Source organism: Asterias amurensis, chromosome 20 (genome assembly GCF_032118995.1).
Source record: "Asterias amurensis chromosome 20, ASM3211899v1".
Classification (NCBI taxonomy): Eukaryota; Metazoa; Echinodermata; class Asteroidea; order Forcipulatida; family Asteriidae; genus Asterias; species Asterias amurensis.
Window position 1 is genome coordinate 14,273,619 of NC_092667.1, and position 22,343 is coordinate 14,295,961.

General features: G+C 38.9%; 1 protein-coding gene across 4 annotated transcripts in view; it reads right to left on the minus strand.

Annotated features, from left to right (window-relative positions):
- The window catches only part of LOC139952064 (peroxidasin homolog), a 70,415-nt gene that overhangs the window by 9,278 nt on the left and 38,794 nt on the right, over nt 1-22,343 (minus strand). For 3 of the 4 annotated variants that reach the window (XM_071951005.1, XM_071951004.1, XM_071951002.1), the window contains exons 2-14: nt 21,116-21,259; nt 19,673-19,816; nt 18,410-18,481; nt 13,227-13,396; nt 12,709-12,826; nt 10,289-10,470; nt 9,818-10,087; nt 7,926-8,042; nt 7,491-7,649; nt 7,006-7,272; nt 4,825-5,097; nt 2,398-4,036; nt 1,520-1,725 (exon numbers count right to left, since the gene is read on the minus strand). In XM_071951005.1, the coding sequence (XP_071807106.1) occupies nt 1,520-1,725; nt 2,398-4,036; nt 4,825-5,097; nt 7,006-7,272; nt 7,491-7,649; nt 7,926-8,042; nt 9,818-10,087; nt 10,289-10,470; nt 12,709-12,826; nt 13,227-13,396; nt 18,410-18,481; nt 19,673-19,816; nt 21,116-21,259 (3,761 nt within the window). The remainder of the gene's footprint in view (nt 1-1,519; nt 1,726-2,397; nt 4,037-4,824; nt 5,098-7,005; nt 7,273-7,490; nt 7,650-7,925; nt 8,043-9,817; nt 10,088-10,288; nt 10,471-12,708; nt 12,827-13,226; nt 13,397-18,409; nt 18,482-19,672; nt 19,817-21,115; nt 21,260-22,343) is intronic. The other variant, XM_071951006.1, reaches the window with a different exon arrangement.

Sequence of the window (22,343 nt, forward strand, 5' to 3'; positions counted from 1 at the left end):
AGTAAAACCCTACATCTGACAGGAGTAGCAGAGGAGGAAACGTTTCATTAAGGAGTAAAGGACATTCATTGAGAAAACACACGAGTCAAATGAAGGATGATTGATATATAGCGCAAACAAGCTCATTAACAACGCTAATAATGTCACTATTTCTGTATCCAAGGTTACTGTATTTGTGCTGGCATGGAATATAAAGCGGGAATACCGACACTTAAAGCGTTGAAAGGTCAAAACAATTAAGATCCTTACGACAAGGCATGGTTGATCTTTAATTATAAGTCAGGACTTTAAAGGTGTTTTTACTGATGGGAAGGAACTGCTGACTTATCCTCTAAATTGTTATCAACAATATTCCCTATAACTCATTACTCGTAATTCAAGCAATAATAATATTTCACATTCTATTTTTCGCACTTTTAAATATATTTTTTTCCCGTTGATGCCTTGATCTTGCTTATTGATAGGCAAAGGATACCTATGGTTTATGGAATCGTTGTTTTCCTTTGTAATCTTTCATCTATGCCAAAAACTGGTAACAACACATCCTTTTGTTTTTCTTTTCTACTTTAAGTCATAATGATAACTTACACACACAATTTTTGTTTACAATTGTGTTGCAAGTTTAGGCAATTGTTGACGCTTTATGAAAGTAAAAGGTTTGAATCAATCATGACTAAAGTCATAAATGAGCGTCCAGTCTCAGACAAGCTTCTCATACATCAGCGGCTTAAAATAGACCCAAAATGCTTTACAAACAGGAAACCAGTTTCCCCTTTTGTCTGTCAATAAATATCACAAGGAATTCAAAGGGGAAACAAAAATAATAATACTCAAAAGTTCACAGTCCTTGATCTCAAGCTTAGCATTATTCTCACAATCTGCTAAGCATAAGTAACCTTTCCTTAGCAAAACAGGTTAAGCAAACAGACAAGCGTATCATTTATCCCACTGTAGCCTGTGACAGTTACAAAAGAGCCAAAGATTCTGGACTTCCTGCAGGCACAGTTAAAGGAACACGTTGCCTTGGATCGGTCGAGTTGGTCTTTGAAAATCGTTCTGTAATCGTTTGTTGTAAAACTTATATGGTTAGAAAGATATTGTAAAAGTAGAATACAATGATCTACACATATATGCCTCGAAATTGCGTGGTTTTCTTTTTACCCTGTCGACTAACACAGTCGGCCATTTATGGGAGTCAAAATTTTGACTCCCATAAATGGCCGACCGTGATAGTTCGCGACGTAAAAGGAAAACCGTGCAGTTTCGAGTGATACTTGTGTGGATCCTTATATTCTACTTTTAAAACATCTTTCTAACCATATGCATTTCATAACAAACGGTTTCAAACACTTTTAATAGACCAACTCGTCCGATCCAAGGCAACGTGTTCCTTTAATACACAGCCCATTGGAAGAAAACATTCAAATCTCATTTTTATGGAGATTGCAAAAAAATATACAAAAATAAATACCAACATAATGAAATAGACCAATTGCTAAAGATCAATAATTGTACGTACCTTGTGGGCACTCGGCCCACATTCTGAGGTCAATTGAGGGCAAATCTTTACAATGTCTGAAGCCACTAGGGAAATCACTCTTATGAAAGATCTCTTCAGGAATACGCTTGATCTCACTGTTGTCGCAGATGACTCTCGCTAAGGTGAATTGTTTAATCTGTGTTAACTGGTCTGGTTCAAACGTTCCTGGGTTCTCGTACCAAAATCTGATGGTGAATAATAAATATAAATAAAATTTTGTATTTATATAGCGCCAAGCTGAAAGCGCCACTACAAAAAGAGCAAAGAGCTGAACAGAAAATGATGAAACACAAAGACGGGGGTTACAAAAACAAAAATGTTTTAAGACGTTTCCTGAAAGTGGCTACAGTATGAGCATTCCTGATTTTGATGGGGATAGAGTTCCACTGTTTGGGACCAGCTATAAAAAATGATCTATAGCCGATATTTGTCAAGTCTGGACGGTCATGGTGCAGAACAAAATATAAACTAGAAAATAAACAAGAGAAAAAAAAAAGACGTGGCGTCTTTGAGGATATAATCAAAGTTCATACATGTAGGCAGGCCTGTATTCTACGTTCTTGAAAGGGCAAGGGGCACATAGGCGTTTTCTCCTCAGTAAAGGGCACCTCTATCAGGAGCATTTAAATTTCTTTATCATGCTACCATAATCTTCGTCATGTTCCCTCTGTCTAATAATAGTGATGGATCCTAATATTTGTTGTACAAAAAGGAACCAGGCTATATTTTCCTTCCAGCCTCGTTATGGTTTGAATAGGAAAAAATGACTATGACAATATAAAGGTTTATTCTGTAATCTTTGTAAAATGATGTTTGAGAAAAGAAAAAAAACCACAGTGGCGCTTGTGTTCTCTTACCTGTCTCCTGCTCGGAGACGTCTCATTTGCTTGGCCAAGATACAAGTGAACATCGGTCCAAGAAGACCACCTTCAATGGGGTCCTCGGCCATGCCAGCCACAAACAGATCCACATTGCCAGGATGATGATAAAGATTCTCTAGCTTATTCCTCACTTCATCGTTTGAAATCTCATCTTGTAACTCGTCAAATGTCTGCACCGCTGACATATTACAGAGGACCCGCCAATCGTTATAGCCAGGGAGGGCGTGATCTCGACCACGTTGGATGTTCAAAGAAGCAAGATCAAGAGCAATCTCGTGAGCCATCTCAAAAAGATGCTCAGTCAGCTCAGTGTTTAGCATTTCTTCTGGCTTGGGTTCCTTGAGCGGGGAGGCAAAGAGTCCACGGAGGAGTGGGTCTACACCGCCTTCTTCGACAATGCGGAATGGGGAGAAGAAAGCCTTGTGTAAGGGGAGGTCTCCTTCCGAGATGGGTTGGTAAGATTCATTCAACCTCTTCAGAATAGGCTGAATCATACTATGTCCGAATCGGAATGCAGCCGTAGCAAAAACATTCAAGATGGCTGAGTTGGTCTTGGGATCGTATCCTTGATAATCTCCAATTAATTCCACACCTTGGGGTCCTAAGACCTTAGGAATCCAGTGTCTGAAAGAGATGTGCTGCATAGCGGCACCAATGATCTTTCTTGTTTCCTGGAAGATTTTCTCTCCGTCCCAATGGGGATTGATTTTAAGGAGTTCGTCAGCGATGCGATTATGCTCACGGAACCAAATTGTGTGCAGAGAGAGTAATCCTAGCTGCTCATTAGCACGAAAGTCCCCGGCTAGGAAACATGGGATAGGGCTCTCACGAACGTCCCGATCGCAATCAATGGGTGTGTTGCGATTGAATGGAAGAAGACGTTTTGTAGAAGTCTCCACGCCAAGACCAGCTTTGAGCCGGCCGAGATTGTTTGTGAAATCCCTGAGATTGTCCGCTTGTCCCTTTGTGCTGCCGTAAACGTTTGAGGCGTCGATATAGGACGTAATTTGGTTGATCTGTTCACGTGGCATCACAGAGTTGAAGAATAAGGACGTGCTACCACTACCGCATACAGCGCTGGAACGTGTGAATTCCATGCATTGCATACGCCGAATGCGCGGATCATCATCGGGAACATTTATAGGGAAACAGGGTGGCTGATTCTCACACGTGTCTTTACACTCAACCCCGTCAATGAATCGAGCTCGGCTGAGACTCGTTACCGTGAAGTCCATGTCATGATCCAAAAACTGACCCCACTGCATCACCATATGGGAGAACTTGTCATGATTCGAGATGGTAGCCGTTGACATGACTTCCAAGGAGACTTTACGAACGCTAGGCTTGGGGTAGCCATTATACAGGTGAGACTGGTTCCATCCAACGGGCGTATTGAACCCATTCTCATAGATCGGCTTCAGAAGACGTCTGAAGGGTGTGAGGGATGCACCCCATTCTGGGTTCTGTAGGTTGTTGCAGGTGCCGTCATGGGTGCGGTATTTACGATGATAACAAATGTCCGAACAGTTGACTATTTTGGAATGAGTGGTGCATCCCGACAGGTTAGCAATGAGGTTAAGGAAGCGTGGGGACACCAAGTCATTGTAGGTAAACTCTGTAAAGATGAAGAAAGACAAATCAGTTTATTCTTTGTTTTCTCGTTTGGGTTTATTTGTTGAGGAGGAGAGGCTCAATAGTATTCTGGTCAGGGATTATTAGAGACTTTACGATAATTAAAATGTCGTCAGGACTGATGACACAAAGGCAAGAGGCCTGTTAGCAATCCAAATACAAACAGCTGGTACACTGACACAATGACACACACATACATAGTTGAGTGTCATGGCCAAGTGTGGTTATGAACACTGAAATCAAGCTCTGGTGTTTTTCTGATCAGCAGAGTGTGAGTTCCAGTCTTGATCTTGACACTTGTATCCTTGAACAAGATACTTCATTTGCTTTGTCCTTTGAATGGGCCATTTAGTCATAGGTCTTGTACACTAGGATTGGATGTGCACCTTAACGAACCCTGCAGCCGATTTCACGAACAGCTAGGATTAATCCTATCTCGAGTTAGGACGAGTAACTCGTCCTAACTTAGGATTAATCTTAAGGTTTACATGTTACAGTGCAGGGTTGGGACTCGTTCTAAGTCCTAAGATTAATCCTAAGTTAGGAAGAGTTTGGTGAAATCGACGGCAGAGCACTTATTTTGAAAGAGTAGGGGTTAAACCCGGTGTTTCTAGTTCATTGCAAGCACCCCTGTCAACAGGTTTCCTCTAGTACACCAAGATTGCCCAGTAGCTAGAGGCAGTATTCCTTAATGTACAAACTCAAATCAATATTTTGTGATTTTGATGCGAGGAGTCAGAATTCAAATCGAGTTTTGTTTTCATCTCTTACCAACTCCAGTCAGGTTGACCTTCATGCCAGCCTCGATGTGATCGTGGATTAACTGCAACGTCTGCTCAAAGACCTCAGCAGCCCGAGCGATGTTCATGGCCTCCGTGGACGGGAATCTGAAGAGGGTCAACAGATCACTGGGTGTTCGAGGCTTGGTACGATCAAACAAGTCACGTCTGGTCTCATTGATTGCACGGTCAACGTTGTTTATGGCTTGAGTGATAGAGGAATCTACGAATTGGTCCCCTTCTCGGTCTTCGTCCACTGGAACTTCTAAAATGAAAGATTAAAAGGAATCGTTTAGAACTTATTCTCTTTGATTCCTTTACACAGCCGCTGAACCCATAGAGCCTTATCACACTGATTCTACCCTTACTCTATGATTCTACTAATCAGCGAAGACAAACGGAGTTATAAAATAATGAGATAAATGTTCGACATAAAACTTATTTTATCATTAATCTTGTAGTTTCCTTACTCAGTACTGGTGTATCTCCTGTATTTTATGTCAATGCAGTTTTGGAAGTCCAGTAAGGGTCTTGTGCTTTCATTTTTGGGGATTGTGGCATTTCCTTGCTTATACCAGTTAGCTTTTTAATCATTGTCTAATTATTTTGTTAAACACTTGTGTGCATTTTATGGAATAGGCGCAATATCAATCAATAAATTATTATTATTATTTTTATTATTATTAGTACTTCCTTTACCGAATCCAGGGTATCCATCAAGCAAACTTACTCTTAAGAGACTCCCACCACTTCATCATTACATTGTATCTAAACAACTATATGTGTATTACTGTGTTACAAGCAAACTGATTTGCAGGCCTGTATGCTTCGCTTTTGAAAGGGCACCAAGGCACTTTCTTCTTGGTAAAAGGCACCCTATGAGGAAATTGTAAATTTGTACTGTAGCATTTCAAGGGCACCAAGGCAATGACCATGGGGCATAGAGGCAATCGTGTTCATTGCCTCACTGAAGTTTCAAGCTTGGATTTGAATGGAAATTAATTGAACTGAAACTGAACTGAACTATAAATAAGTATGCCTGTGAAGCTGCCCCCTGTTGTCTCATGATACAATGTCTGGACCCGTTTCCAACACAAGAAGAAACAAATCTAAACTATTAGGAAACTTCCAATTTGACGCCAATTAGAGAGTGATCTATTCTTAGTAGCGGGGCATCGCCGAGGTCGGGCATGTGTGGCCCTAATGATTGGCTTCACCGGTGTCTATCGTAAATGACTTCCAGGAAGGTAGTTGTACTCACAAACAGGGTACCAGTTTAATAAATACGGCAGGAATGTTCCGTCAATCGGAAATATTTCATCATGAGAAGGGTGTGTGGACTTTTAAGTCTAGTCATGTTTTGATTCAGTCTGCTTGGAATGCTCAAACCACGGGACTCCACAAGAGTTTAAAAAAAAATGTATTCATTGAAAAACGTTTAACTAACTTGTTTCAATTCCGTCATCCCTTTAATTTCTTTATACCTCTTAATTTTACAATACTGGTAGATAATTGTTAATATTCAAGTAAGGTTTGCCTTGACACCAAGTCGAAATCTTTTTTGTGAGTAGTGGTGGCTCTTAGAAGAGCTGGTTTCAGCTCATTGTTTTAATTAGTGTGCTCTGACCGTTTTAATTATTTTTGCTAATTTTTTAGTATTTAAACTTTTTGGCTTGTTTGTTTCTTCGGGAATCATTTTTCATTTAGGGGATCAGGTAAAAAGGTCTACAAAATCAAGACAATAAAAAGTAGTAAATGGCCTTTTGTTTCGACACAGCAGAGTCTTTCTCAAAGGCTAAATGAAGATTTTGAGCACAATGTTACAGAGCACAGCCAGCTCAGTTCCCGATGACTCATTTATCACCAATTATCAATGGGACATAATGCTCTGTCAGCAACTAAACTCAGACGAGTCTAATGACAACTTTGTCTGAACCTGCTCTCTCTTCAAGGGACAAGGTTCATTTATTTCCACAGTTTAAAAAAGCAACAGGTAATATCAATAAAAAGAAATCAATACAAAATGCAAAGAATATGTTTCACAACATAGTTTTGAAAAGCCATGGAGGAAGGAAAACACAAAAAAACTCTGCAGAGCAAAAGTGACAAATCTGCAATGTGAAAAAAAAAAAAAAAATCCATGCTACTCTACTCTGTTTTACTTGCGACTTACCGACAGTTAGTAGCATACTTGTTGCTGCATACCCGATACTGTTCCTAGCCGCACATTCGTATCTACCCTCATCATCCGGGCTAATGTTATGAATGACTAGGTGACCCTCCTCGCTAATCGTAAACTTTGTACTCTCTGGGATCTGAATTCCATCCTTACTCCAAGTGATAACGGGCGTAGGGTCGCCCGAAGCGGAGCAAGGGAGGCGTATGGTTGCCCTGCTGACAACCTGAAGGTCACTAGGTGACTGGGTGAAAACGGGTGGCACTATATGAAAAGCGGTTAAGATAACAAGAAAATACAATTAGCTGTTGCAAACGGTTGCTTATAACCAAAAGACCTATTGTATAAATTTAAATAAAAGTTAATGGCCTGACGTTTCGACCCTAGCAGAGTTCTTCTCAAAGGCTAAAAGAAAACAACTCTGCTAGGATCGAAATGTCAGCACATTAAAAAAATATTGCAGATAAAATCTTTGGTCTCACCTCTTGGTCTGACTTCAATTTGTGCCGTTGTATGAATACTTCCAGCGGAGTTCACGGCAAAGCAGTCGTAGTTTCCTTCATCTTCACGCGTCATGCGTAGAATACGTAGAGTACCACTGGCAAGGGTCAGGTAGCGGCGACTTTCTGGTAATAGTTCACCTTCAAAAAACAAACATTAACATCTTGTTATAATTGTTAAAATGCATAGTTAACTAGCCCAGTAGGATACTTAACGAAAAAAAGGGCTTAATTAAGCGCAACACCTGAACAGTCAAATATTTCAAAACTTTTCAAAACTGATTGTAAATTTCAACACAGAAACCCATTTTATGACAAGAAACCCTTCAAATCATCAATTTAACATTCTGATTTACCTTTCTGTAAACCCAAATTAATGATTCCTTTTAGATAAAAAAAAACTTCTCCTAAACTCACCTTCTTTTCGCCAGGCAATTACAGGCAGAGGGTAGCCCGACGCTTGACAAAACAGCTCCACTGTACTGCCCTCTATGGCAGATATGAAATTAGGCGTCACATCGAATGAGGGTGGGACTGAAAACAACAAATGTACCCGATATATAATTCAAGAAAAATGGTACAAAGCACAAAGCAAAATTTTCAAAAAAAAATTACTGCTTAAAAATAAACTAACAAAATTCTTCCGGGTTAAAGTGAAATAAGCAAACCGAGGCTTCAAGGTTGAAACAGTCATTCAGGAAATGCTACACACAGCAATATTTTTTGGGGAAAATTAAATTTAAAAAACTTTTCAAAATATTTTAACCAGGGCCCAATTTCATAGAGCTGCTTAAGCACAAAATTTTGCTTAAGCTAAAAATTTATTGCTTAGTAAAATCAGGTTACCGGCCAAGACTCCACTCAATTGTTATGCTAAATAAACAACAGCTAAATACTAGTCATAAGCAATGTATATGGCATGAAATTTTGGCCAGTAACATGTGTAAAATAAGCGAGCAAATTTTTTGCTTAAGCAGCTCTATGAAATTGGCCCCAGCATTGAAACGCAATCAGCAAACCAAGGCTAGACGGTTGCAATAGTCAGGACCCGTTTTAGCATTATAAGAACCTGATTTTTTTTTTGCTCTAGGACACGGGGAACAAGATGGCGACAACGATATTTTGACGTTTACTTAGTAATCTTAGTAATCAATTTACTCAGTAATGAGTAATCCGTTCATGTAACCAAAAACGATGCTTCACAGAAAAAAACAGTCTGATCCCCTCTTGGTCAGTGTTCACTAATGAATGCAACAAGACAGGGAATGTGACTGAGATGGAGGCTACCATACAAACATCTACAGGGTTTCCATGCGGAGTAAAACATGACTTATTGAATGTTGGTATGTCAAAGGCACGTCACGTCTAGACTGTATAAATCAAATCAAATTAATGAAGTTAACATTCAACATTTCCTTTTGAAACTCAGAATCATGCACAGGAAACATATTTAGAGCAGAGCTTCACTGGAGAGTTTCAGGTTGTGGCTTGAAGGTGTACTGTTCCCGTACATTACTTTAAACCATCTTATTATCTGTTTAAATCAGGTCTGGAATTAAATTGAGGTGACAGAGGCCATGGACTTGGTGCCCCTTTAAAAGTTTCCCAAAGACTTTAAGATTTTCTAACATAAGTGCTCTTTACAAAAATGAAAATGCCATTGCCCTCTCAAAACTAACATTCCAGACCTGACATGTTCCACTTGGAATAGATTCTTAATTGAATCTCAACTATACCCAACCCCACCCTCCTCATCCCACAAGACCCATCAAAACCCCCATCAACAACCCAACTCCACCCTCCATAGCCCAGAAGACAGCCTCTACCAGGGCAGACAGAGGAGACAGGATATACGCACTACGTCAAATGACTCAATCTGACTCTCCTTTTCTATCACTCTTAATTCCTGGAGAATGTTCTGCAGTAGACGGTGTTTAAGCTCACCGTAATAAAGGGGGAATACCCGGACTTCTTCAACTCTAACTTATCTTGTCAAATCTTGATTTATTCGTTCAATGTCGTGGGGTCAAGTTTCAGATTATTCCTCACTAATTACAGTTGTAGAGTGTCTGTGTTACTTGCCATGGTTTGTACAGTCAGGCAAGTTGTTAAAAAAATTTGCATTCCGTGGAGGATTTCATCAATAGTCCAGTATTCTCTTGAAGGCAAGTTAAAATATATCGGGGGTTTTTTAGGGGAAAGAAGGGGAAGAAAAAAAAGGAGGCAGCCTCTAAAAAAGAAGTGGGCAGGGTCGCTTAACCTTTTTTGTTTTTTATTTAGCCTAATGAAACGAGGGAAATTCTAATTACCAGTTACGGTGACGGTAGCAGAGGTTGACCTGGTACCCGCTTGGTTAGTAGCCGTGCATGTGTACTCTCCGCGATCTAATGGCTGGATGCTATTGATGTGAAGCGATCCCGATGCAAGAAGGGTGAAGCGGCTATCCTCTACAACACTCTGTCCATGCCTGGTCCATTCAATGGTTGGTCGTGGGTAACCATTGGCTGAGCAATCCAGAGTGACGGTGGTGCCTTGTTGTATCTCAGTGTCGCTCGGTTCCACGGAGAATGTTGGGCGTTCTTTGGAGAGAAATAATCCACATAGATTGAATGATTCCTGGGGCTGATTAAACAAAGAGCTAAGATTGATCTTAACTGTGTATCAAGCAATGTGTGACAACTGACAACTCAACTTAAGATGAATCTTAATGCTCTTAAAACTCTAGTAAGAGCATTTTAAGAAAATCCTGAAATCTGGGAAGATCCTTAGAGACCACTTACTTGGAGCTCCAAAGTAGCGTAAACTGACGGGTTCCGATTTGGTTTCTCCTACAGCATTACGAGCCTTACATTCGTACTCCCCTTCATCATCTCCGCTTGCGTTCTGGATCATTAACGTCCCATCATTTAGAATATTGTATTTGTTCTCTACATTAGTCTCAGCTGGAGCAGATATCTGTATGCTGTCAAATAAACACATAGTTTTGCTATTGAAAGGGCAAGGGCACCAAGGCATGTCTCCTTCATACGACACCCTGAGGAAGTTGAAATTCTACTGGAGCATTCAAGGGCACCAAGGCAACGACCAGGGGGCATGGAGGCAATCGCTTCCGTTGCCCCCGTGAAGTATCAGGCTTGGATAGTTTAGGCAGTTCTATTGGAGGTTTGTTGTATAACCATGTGAAACCTCTTTTGAGTTGTGTTGGTCATAAAAAGAACCAGCGTTGAAAAGTTCACCAACACTATAACACCAACACTACTCAAAAAGAGATGTTCACACAGTGTTTTCGCAAACCTCTCTTAGTTATACTTTCACATAGCAAACATCCCACTCAATGTTCTCGCTTACCAAATAAACTTCATAAGCAATATATCTGGCCTAACAGCTTTATCAAACTAGGCCCTGGTCAACTCACAGCCAACTCTAAAATGACTAAAACCAAACCCAAACAAAAACACACAGCAGTCATCAACTCAGATAACCACAAACCACTACAGTTAAACTTTGGCATCCCCCTATCAAATTTCCCTACCCGGATTCCCCGTCTCTGACCAAACCCAACAAGAAAACCAAATCAGACTTGCCAGGGGATGGGGGGGCCTTCCCTATGGAATTACGGGTCTTATTCATATCCCCTCACGGGGGTGTAAGGTATTTATCAAGTATTTCAGACGCCGATAGGTGTGGTATTGGTTGACGTCGGCTCAGTATAAAGGAAGAGGAAAGTCGGAAAGTACACACTTCTACCTCTTGATAACGCCCTCTATCTCCCTAGAGGTATTGGCCCATTGAGGATCCAATTTCATACCTCAGTTCTTAAATCTGTTACTTACTAGATGCAGGCCGCATCTGAACTGGCAACAAGGACAACAGCTAAGGCTGTTACTAAGGATGTTGTTAAGGATGTACTATACCTCAATGGATGTATTCCCTGCAAACGAGCCGAAGCCGTACCATTTCAAACACAACCTATGTAAAGACTCTTGCTTGTACCTCCCACTTTAAAAAGCCCTGCCCTCCTACCCCACCTCCAGGAAAATCAGCCAACTTGCTAAGTAAATATTTTATCTTACCTTTAAACCATTATTATGAATGTAAACCAAAAATGTTTGAAAATGGGAAGGAAGCATTGACAGGAAGTTTGCATTCCGTGCCGGAATAACAAGAAGGCAAAACAACCTGAACCTCCATCAAAGGGCACTCTAGCCTTTAATAACATCACCCTTTTAACCAGAGGGCAAGGGTCACCTCTTCTTTATTGTTGCTGAATAAATATTACTGTAGGTAACGAGAGACTTTAACTATAAATATATGGCCCCCGGTTCAAGATATTTCCCCCGTCAAGGAAATTAACGGTAACAGATACCTGCATGGCTGGGAGGTACACCTTGGTTTACTGCTGGTAATGATCAGGATGTAAGGATATATGTACGCAAGGTGGGAAGACAGAAAATGCCAACGGGGTTTGAGAGGAACCCGACCATTTTAAAGGGACTGTGTATTGTGACCTATATGCAGCGATCTCCCTTAACAGAGCAACCTTGTTCCCAGGAGTGTACGATCTTGCCGCGCCATCGGTTTCTTTCCCATACCTTGATAGATGGTTTATATGCATCGGGGATCAAGAATTTAAATTTTACCCTTACACCGATGTGTATTAAACAGTGTATACTCAGTACTTTTCCGATTTCTGTGAAAACAAAAATCCACAGCCAAATAAATTTAGGTTGGATTCGAACCCACGACCCATTGCAGTAGCTATTGAACTTAAGCCTGTGGTTGATCTATTCTGTGTGAGAAAATACGCAGAGCGTGCTGTCCAAAAACACATCAAGTCATAGAGCAAGGTCCCCTCTCATTCTTTCTCAATCTTGTGGTACATCTCATGAAGGCAATCAGGGGTCGATTTCACAAAGAGTTAGGACTAGTCCTAACTTAGGACTAGTCCTAGGAGATATACAAATTGCATGGAGAGTCCTAAGTTAGGACGAGTAACTGGTCCTAACTCGAGATAAGACTAGTCCTAACTCTTTGTGAAATCCACCCCTGAGCATACAGATTGGAATGTTGAGTTGTCAACCAACGGTTCTGAAAAGAACCAAGACGACTTAAAAGCGATTTTAAACATGGTGCTACTGTAAACCTCTCCTTATAGTAACTGGATGCAGTTCAGGGTGCTGTATTTAAATTAGATACTTACTTGTTATGGAGCCAGACTATTTCTGGTTCTGGATCTCCCATAGCTCTACAGCTAAAGTAAACATTATTTCCTTCCACCGCATCTACGTCGCTTGGTTCAACAACAAAATGTGGTCTTCCTGAGAAAAAAAAAATTAAAATCATAAAATCACTTTTCATAAACACTGTTCAACAGGCAGGGTATACTCTAGGTTATTTCCAAAGACCAGTATCCTCACTTGGGGGGTATCCAAGAGCATTGAATTCAAGTTCTGGTAGACTAGTCATCTGAGTGTGAGGTTCAAATCCCAGTCATGTAGATGCTTTACTAAAATTGTTTTTTTTTTTTTACCCAGGGGTATAAATGGATACATGCAAGGGTAGAGGTTGTATGTTCCCCAGGGAGCTAAGACAAATAACAGGAATGTTATTGACCCAATGACCAGGGCACTAATGTAAAGCGCATTGATACATTATTGTAAATTGCGCTCTATAAGAACTAGTAATTATTATTGTAAATATTATTAGGAGAAAACTTACTACAGTTAAGTTCCTCTGGTGAGATATCCATAAGGTTTCTGGTGCGTAGATTACGAGGGTATTCACACGTTGCTGCTGCTTGAGTATGGCGTTGATGGCTAGCTTGCTTTAACATCTCAATCAACCATATAAGCTTGCAGTTACACATCAACTTGTTGGCATCTAAACGTCTGGGAAGATAAAAAGGACCAAAGAGAGAGTGTTTAATCATTTACCATCGAGAAAATAGATTCATATATTTGGTTTGGGGTAACACCATGTGTGTATCTACTTGCTAGGTGGAGTTTGTTCTTTTGAGAATTGTCTTGCTTTATATTTTTCTACCGCGGAGTAGAATTTCGGAATTCAGGAAAATTCTCAGTTCTGAAAAGAACTGTCGTGCTTTTAAACTGGGCAGGGAAGTAGAAAATCAGCCAGGATCACTACTTTAGCTTCTAGTGGATCGCTACTTACTTCACTAATGTTGAGTGAGTTCTAAATTGGTCTCAACATTGGTCTTACTTTTCAACCTAGCAGAGTCTTTCTTGAAGGCTTAAAGACCTAGAAAGACTCTGCTAGGGTCGGAACATCAGGCAAGTTCCAGTTATCCACATGGGCATACTTTATGTTTGTCGAGCTGGATGCCCATTTATGGAATACTAGAAGTATAAACTCCACAGCACCTGTTCAACTGAGAACAATTGGTTCTCTTAATGGAAATTGGTTTGCAATCCCCAAGGATGAATTCTTACTGCTCATATCCGACCATTAAATCATTCTACCTGAACATAAAAATTACATTGAAAATGAACCGAACAATTCCAGCACATAATTGCAAGAAGTCTTTGCGCTGCACCAGTGTGAAAACGTTGTACCTAGCCTTTGAAATAAACAACAATTTCGCATGACAATTCTACATGCTAAAACTTGCCGAGCTGTGCTATTTTAAGTTGATTCGGGGTCTGACACATAGATTTGTCTAAAGCTGCTGGGCCTAGCACTGCTTACTGCAAAATAAAGCGCTCAAAACCCATAGAATCACACACTTGATAGGACATAATTTCCTAAAGCTGTTAAGCAGAAAATGTGCAGACAAAAAATTAGAGGGATACCAATTGCAACAATGTTAACTTTATGGAATTTAAGCTGGTAACCAGTTTGTTAAGCAAGATTTTGTTCTGTGCTTACAGGCTTTATAAAATGAAGAGAGAAGCCTGCGCTAAGCAGATCTACAAAATTGAGCCCAGATGTAAAAGAGTTTTGTGATGTTTTGCCCAACATTAAGTTATTGGGAGAACATGAAAAAAACATATTAACCGCATACAGATCTAAAATTATGAATCATCATCGTATGATTGATTTCACACATTGAATAAATTTCAAGCGTTAAAATGTATTTTAGCTGTTTGTAAAAAATGACACAACACCATAGGTTAATGTCATCATAGATTGATTTTGCTCATGTCACTTTATTAAATGATTTACTGGTTTTACATATTTTTATATATTTTTAAATGTTGTAATTAAGCCTTTTATCTACAGGCCTATCTGCTTCACGGACACAACAAAGCTGATTTGCCTCTGTGCCCCCTGGTATTGCCTTAGTGCCCAAGTAGAAATTTACAATTTCACTCTAGAAGTGCCCTCTACAAAGGAGAACATGCCTTGGTGCCCTTGCCCCAAGCACACAGGCCTTGAAGCATACAGGCCTGAATCTATCAATCTATTTATTCAACGACACTCGACTCATGTGATGCTTTTGAGGGGTGTTCGAAGTAGGTGGTTGGGGGGGGGGGGGGGAGGGGAGGGGGTTTAGGGTATGAAGGCCTCATTTCCGGTATGAGTTTACCAATGATAGGATTGATCTAGTACGATGATGGAAGGATGATTGTACTGTCTAGACAAAATCTCTGTAGTATATCATCTCTGAGCATACTTTTTTTTTCACAAACCATTATTACAAGTGTGTGTGCAAAATATTAAATCCCAGTAAAGCTTGTTTTTATTTAAAATAATGATTAATAAAAACATTTATAAAAGAGCACATATCCACCCAAGGGATGCTCAAAGCGAGAAAAGAGAACGAATTGTTTTTTTTTTTTATTATTATTATACTTTATACCACATTAAATAGTCTTTAAGTTTATTTGTTTAACTGTAATTTTGACAACATAGGGTCTACATGTTGGGCTGCATGGCTCAGTTGTTAGAGCGCCTGTACATCAATCCGGAGGTCATTGGTTCAAGTCTCACTCAAGTCAATTTTTCTTTGTTCAAACCCAAATAATAAAAAAATATATTGGCTTATTATATTACTTGATCAGAATTGTTTTGTCTAGTTCATACAACCTTTTCAGAGAAGAAATATTGTTGCCTTAAAAACATTTTTTTTATTATTTTTTTATTTTTTTATTTTTTTTTGGGGGGGGGAGGGGGGTGGCCTTTACAGTGATTTCACAACTCTAGTCAATACCTTCGTCAACAAAAGTGGTTATGCTCAGGTTGTTTGGGCACTGCGGCGGCGACAGTACAACACAGACTCAATTCTTGTAGATAGTTTTTGGAATGGAAGTGTGAAGACACAATGAGTAGCTGCAGATGTGGCGGCAGCCATGCCAATTGATCACAGTGTGTTTACACCATTATTATATCTTTGTGTTCAAGTGTCAATTGTCAGTGTGATGAATTGCCTAGAGGCCTAGAATGTTGAAATAGCTCTGTGATTGTTAAAGGTCGGGTCATAGATTGGTGTTTTGTTAACGTAATGCTGATTTAAAGGCATAATTTGAAAGAAAGATACAGTAAAAATCAACTGTGAAAATTTTAGCTGAGAGTAAAGTCTACTTGTTGAAATAACTGTCTATGTCTTTTCACCAAGAAAGTCAAATCTACGTCTAGCGACCTGACAGACAGCGGGTACCAACCGCACCTCTCACCACAGCATTTGGGAGCGGACACTAACCATCAGATATCTGAGAAATGATTCATGCATGAATCGTTTCTTAGGTTGTGACAAAAATATACAAACCATAGTACTTCAAAGGGAATCTTTTCTTAAATTAGTTCTTACCTATTAAGTTATTTTGGTCATTAATATCATGAGTTTTTACCCATTTTTGACCATACCTTTAAGAACTCACACCATTTCTAGCCCCATGTGATAACTGTTGTCACATGGTGTGATTTTATTTTATTTTGGTACCATTCTACCAGACTAATTTGCTTCACTTTTTTGCTTTTTGAGTTTCACCTTTTGTCCATTTGGGAATAATAAATCTGTGAGTTACCTTGTCATCACACTCTGGGTGTTATAATTGGTGTTATGTTGAAAATGTTTTCACTTTTAACAAAAGGTAGCGTGGTAGTGTAGCCGTAAACAACTCTACTTTGTACACAAGATTTGACCCAATTATTTTCTGCGGACACTCAATGTGTTTTTCAAATGAGAACCAGACAAACACATTTTTCTGAACCATGCAAGAAAGAAACAAAGTCTTGACAGGAATCTGAGAGCTTCTAATCTCAATGGCACTTAAGACCATCTTAGGACCATCTTGGGACCATCAGGGTACCATCTTGGGACCAAGAAAGTCTTTCCATACAATCCAACTGAGCTATGAAATGGCCTAATAACATGGACCATGATATCTGCTTTTAATGTTGCTCTGTGGTGTATTAATAACCATTACCACTTTGCTAGTGCAGTAGTAAATCAATTTGTTGTGGTTTCCCCCCCCCATGTTTTAGATTTATAATATCAATGCACATGCAAAAATTAGCCTTGCAGATTATGTGAGTTGTTAGAGCTTGTTATAACATTAACAGAGGAACAGTAGCACTAGACAATCTGTGATTTAAAAGCAAAGTATATTTAAATTATCTTCATTTTTTTCATTTTTTTCATTTTTTTTTTTTTTTTTTTTTTTTTTGGGGGGGGGGGGGTTCTGTTTGATTGTTTTTATCATATTAGTAGTTTTATACAAAAAAACTTAACTATGAAAATTTCATTTCCAAATTTTTTGAGATACCACCAAAAATCTGGAGCGGTTGTTATGTCCACCAAGAAGAATTATCCAAAATTTGGAATACACAATCCGAGAAGAATATCTTAAGATAATTGGTGATGGTATAAATTTTCGAAAAAACAAGATTTCAGATTAAAAACCATTCATTTTAAATCTTTAAATATGAATTTGATTGGATAATGAGGTAGGTGGTTGATGGATAAAGGGATTAACATCAAGGGATACCCTAAAACACCCACACGCCTCCTTGGGGTAAAGGTTTCAACCTACTTGCCTCAGGGTATAAAACCAACTTTCTGGTGGGTGGGTTGCATGAGTCAACAGTGTTGTCAGGTTATGATTTCATTTCAAAAACTTGATGCATAAAGGGTTTTAAAGTAATATTCCGTTTATGAAACATTTCTAAAGTTATCTGCAAAATGGTTTCTATTTAGATGCCTGAGAGGGTTATTAAGCAGGAGAAGGATTAAGCACTATTGGGGGGAATCAGATAAGAATTTAGGGAGGTGCAGTGGAAAAAATGGGGTAAAATAAATTTAAGATTTGCATAATGTGAACTTGGGTCAATGTTGACTTTAATTCCAACTAGCGTTCATTGCTGGCATTGAAATAGACCCCATGCATTAGCAGCCATTGCTTAGGTCAAACAATGGAAACTTGCGCACAACTCTCAGCCAATGATTGGTCTTCATTGATCTCAATGAGGGCGCTGTTTGGGTCTTGTGACGCCAAGTGCAAGGGGTCTTTAGACCGTATTGAATAACCCCTTTTTTGCTATGAAAGTCGCTATCTTGTAGGGCAAACCGTATGCGCGTCCAAACGCGTACATAAATTAAGCACGCAGCATGCAGCATTCCCGGTTTTATTTTTACGGCACATGCATGCACACACCCAAGCACACGCGCACAGACGCCATGTTGTAGGGCAGATATTTGAACGGTGATGTCATATTCAATACAGTCTATTATGGGATCGGTAGTTCCGGATGGAGAAACTGGGGCAGAGGGCATTGGGGGTGGGTGGGGGTTGGGGTTGAGAGGGGGGGGTACACTATCTGCTTGTTAACCCTTCCCAACCCATCCAGGGAACAAGCAACAATACCACATGTACGTGACTGAACCAAACAAAACACAAGACATGCGAGAAACAGGGACACGTTGCAACAACAAGCAGACTTACAGCCTTTTTAGAGAGTCTAATCCGTGGAACGTGCCGGCGTATATCGAAGTCATATTGTTATTGTTCAAAAACCTGTAAGTAGGATAAATGAAGGTAGAAGAGCAAAACAGAAAAGAGATATTGGTGAGCGAGTCAGCGCATGCAATCATGCAGTTTACTTTCAATATTTTTGAAACATGGAACTTTCTAGTTTTAAAGGCACTGGAGAACTTTGGTAATTGTCAACGACCAGTATTGGTGTATCCCAATACGAAGCTTAGAGAAAATTTTGACTCAACTGGTCATCAAAGTTGCAAGAAAATAATGAAAGAAAAATACACCCTATATGCACAAGTTTGGGTGTTTTCAGATGCAAAATAAAAGGCTTCAGCCCTTAAGTCTTTTATTATTTGAGTGAGAAGTTACCTCTTTCGCAAAAACTAAGTTACTTCAGAGGGAGCCAGAATGTTTTATAATCAACAGCTCTCCATTACTTGTTAACAAGTAAATTTTTATTCTAACAATTGTTTTGAGTATTTAATAAAAGTGTCCAGTGCCTTTAACTTTAAGCAAACTATAACAATAATGAGAACAGTAGAACTAAAGCAAAGCAAAATAAACCAACAAGAAAAACACAGCGTTCTCTTTATTTCATCAGTTTTATTTTGTCAAGTAATAAACCACAAGGGAAACTGACTGGGTAGGTTTTTAGCTTTGGGATTTATTTTGTTTAAAATAGTTTCACACAACAGGTTTATAATATGTAAAAAGACAACACCGTTTTGGGCCATGTATAATGCAAACAAAAATCACTGGCTTACAGATAAATGTTGGTTTGAATAGAAATACAAATAAGCAAAAAGTTCTAAATAAAACCAAAAATGTTTACTCATGGTAGAAATGGTGTTAATAACTTAGTATGAAAAAGATGAGAAATAAGTTAATAAAAATAGTTTGGATTGTTGCCGCCATTGTTTATTTTAATCTCACTAGAATTCAAATGGACATTATTAGTGTTCATGAGGAATGTTGATAAACGAGACAACTTCTACAGGCAACTTGGAGGCAACCAACTGCAGTGCACGCTACAGGACCGCTTCAGTAGCACATGAGTCATTTTTCAAACAATGTCTAACGATACCCAAGAATAATATATGTGATCATTCAAATGTGAATGGATTATCTTCTTGGGGCTTGCCTGGAACTGGTTGCCTGTTAATTAATTGCCTTGTGTGACATGGCCCCAAGAGGGACATTAAGAGAAAGAACGCAGAAAATACTTACAATCTTTCCAGGAGTGGTAGATTACTAAATGTTCCTGGCTTGAGTTCTTGAATTTCATTGGAGTAAAGATAAAGCTGTTCCAAGTTGACTAGCCCTTCGAAGGCACGGCTGTCTATATCGGTAATTCTATTCTTGTAAAGGTAGCTGTAAAGAAGATAAGGTGATGGTACAGACATGTAAATGGATGCGTTTATTATTAAGGGAGTAAAAGGGATTAAAAGGGTAGCTTCTAGTTCTTTCACGCTGTTAAAAACAGGCAGGGTGGAATTGCTGTATGATAAAGGCCAGAGCCTTTGTATGTTGGGTTGGTTTAGTGGTATCTTGCCTTTCCATCCAGTTCTTAGAACCCCGGTTCGAATCCCACCGGGGGCAAAATGTGGATTGGGTTTTCAGTCCCTGGGCTACCTGACGATGTGGGTTTTCTCTGGAATAACTCTCTGAGGTTTTCCTCCCACATATACATGTAAAACTGAAACTTCCTTCTTTGTCTTATCTCCATTGGGTTCTTGGCTAGTATGGTGATTAAGGTCACTTTTCTTATAGAGTCATTGGCTTCACTACCAGAACTAATAAATGAGTTGAAATGAAACTGGTGTTCCTCAAGAAATGCGCTGAAAAAAAGTACACACCACAGCCTTGGATGTATTTAGTTTTTTTTTTATTAAAAGGAGACGAGAGGATAAAATGCAACAAAATGTAATGGGAAAATATGTCTTTGGGATATTTCTGGCAACAAAAAACGTAACTAAATAACTTTGTTTTTGTATTTCTGTTTAAGAAAAAAAAAGTGTTTTGTGTGCCTGAACGAAGGGCATAGATGCTCTTCTTCTGTGCACAAGACAAGATGATACAAGGCATAAGAACACAAAGCCTGGGAATCCAAAGGAAATGTAACTTTAAGGAGAGGAAATGTAAATGTGAAGCTGAGGGAGGAGGGGCACAGTGAGATGACTCAACTGAGGGATCTACTCTTATCCAGACACTCGTCATTATCAACTTTTTAAAGGTAAATCATCAACAACATCTGCCTCAAAATGCACAATCAGCTAATCTGGGTTACTCTGTTTCCTCCACAGACTTGAGAATCTGAATTTATCACCTCACCAGAAATATTCAGGCATCTGGTTGATCAAAATTGCACAATAAATCCACACAAAGTCTGTCGACCCTTTGTCATAGCAAATCTGAATGGTTGGGTTTAAGCAATTTACAAAATCAAAATCAAAATCAAAATCAAAATCAAAACAAAATCAAAATCAAAATCAAAATCAAAATCAAAATCAAAATCAAAATCAAAATCAAAATCAAAATCAAAATCAAAATCAAAATCAAAATCAAAAACAAAATCAAAATCAAAATCAAAATCAAAATCAAAATCAAAATCAAAATCAAAATCAAAATCAAATCAAAATCAAATCTAACAGAAAGAGAATATTTACTTACAGATATTTGAGATGGTGCAGTCCATCGAATGCACCCCTTGGTATCCTTCTGAGGTTATTATGGTTGAGTAGCAGCGTATTGAGGGCAGTCAGACTAGAGAAGGCTCCCTGTGGGATCTCTTGAATTTGATTGAACCGAAGATCTCTGTAGGGTCAAAGAAAAACATAAACATAGGTTAGTTCATGTGGTCATAAAGCTAAATCTCAGTATTTTACTTAACCTTCAAGAAAGACTCTGTAAGAGTCAAATTAATAAATTGTGAGGCCATAATATTTTTTGTAAAGCTAAATCTCATTAACACTTCAGTTTTCCTAGTGGTTTATACTTTGATAAAAAAAGGAAATCACAAATTTCACAACAATTTCTGTCAGGACTAAAAATGTCAAAAAACGAATGCTTGTAAAAAATGTGTCACTATTATTTCATATTTAACCTGTGATATTTGGCTGTAGAATTATCCTACAACAAGACATCAGAGAACTAGAGAAGCAAACTTAAGAAGTTCAATCATGACACGCCCCTTTAGCCTTCCCCTAGATGTGCTGTCTCATGGAGATCTTGAAGGGGGAAGGGAACTCCCGCAGGAATTTCACTGTAAACGTTCAGGAAGGTCATGACTGAAACATATTTTTCCTGTAAAGAAAACATAGAGTAGCTTTTCAAGGGCCTACACCCTTCCACCATGAAACTGTTTTTACCAAGAGAGGTAAACACATTCTCTTAGTTTTACTTGGATGAGATGCAAGATGTAGAAGGACACCATACCAAGAAACTAAAAACATTACCATAGTTATTTAAAGGGGGGTATACAACTTTTCTCAGATTCCAATTACGAATGAATCTTTATGCATGGACATAAAAACGCTCCAATACTTCGCTTTTAAAACAGCAACAAAACAAAATCAAAGAATAAAAGAAGACACATCTTTGGCAACTCAGTTCATACACTGTAATTTTATATAAATAATGAAGCAAGATAGCTTGTAAGTTGTTGAACACAAACTTCCATTCCTTAAAGTGTTACAATCAACGCTTCCCTATCTGGTTTTCTTCACCCCAACTTCACCCTATCAGGTCATTGACACACATTATAAACAGGCTTCCCTAGGGCTACAATTAACCAAACAGAGTACCCTCTACATGTACATTAGGGTTAGCAGCCCCAGCTATTCATACCATACCTTCATATACCCATAACAAAAATAGTCTAAAATGGATAGACCTGAAA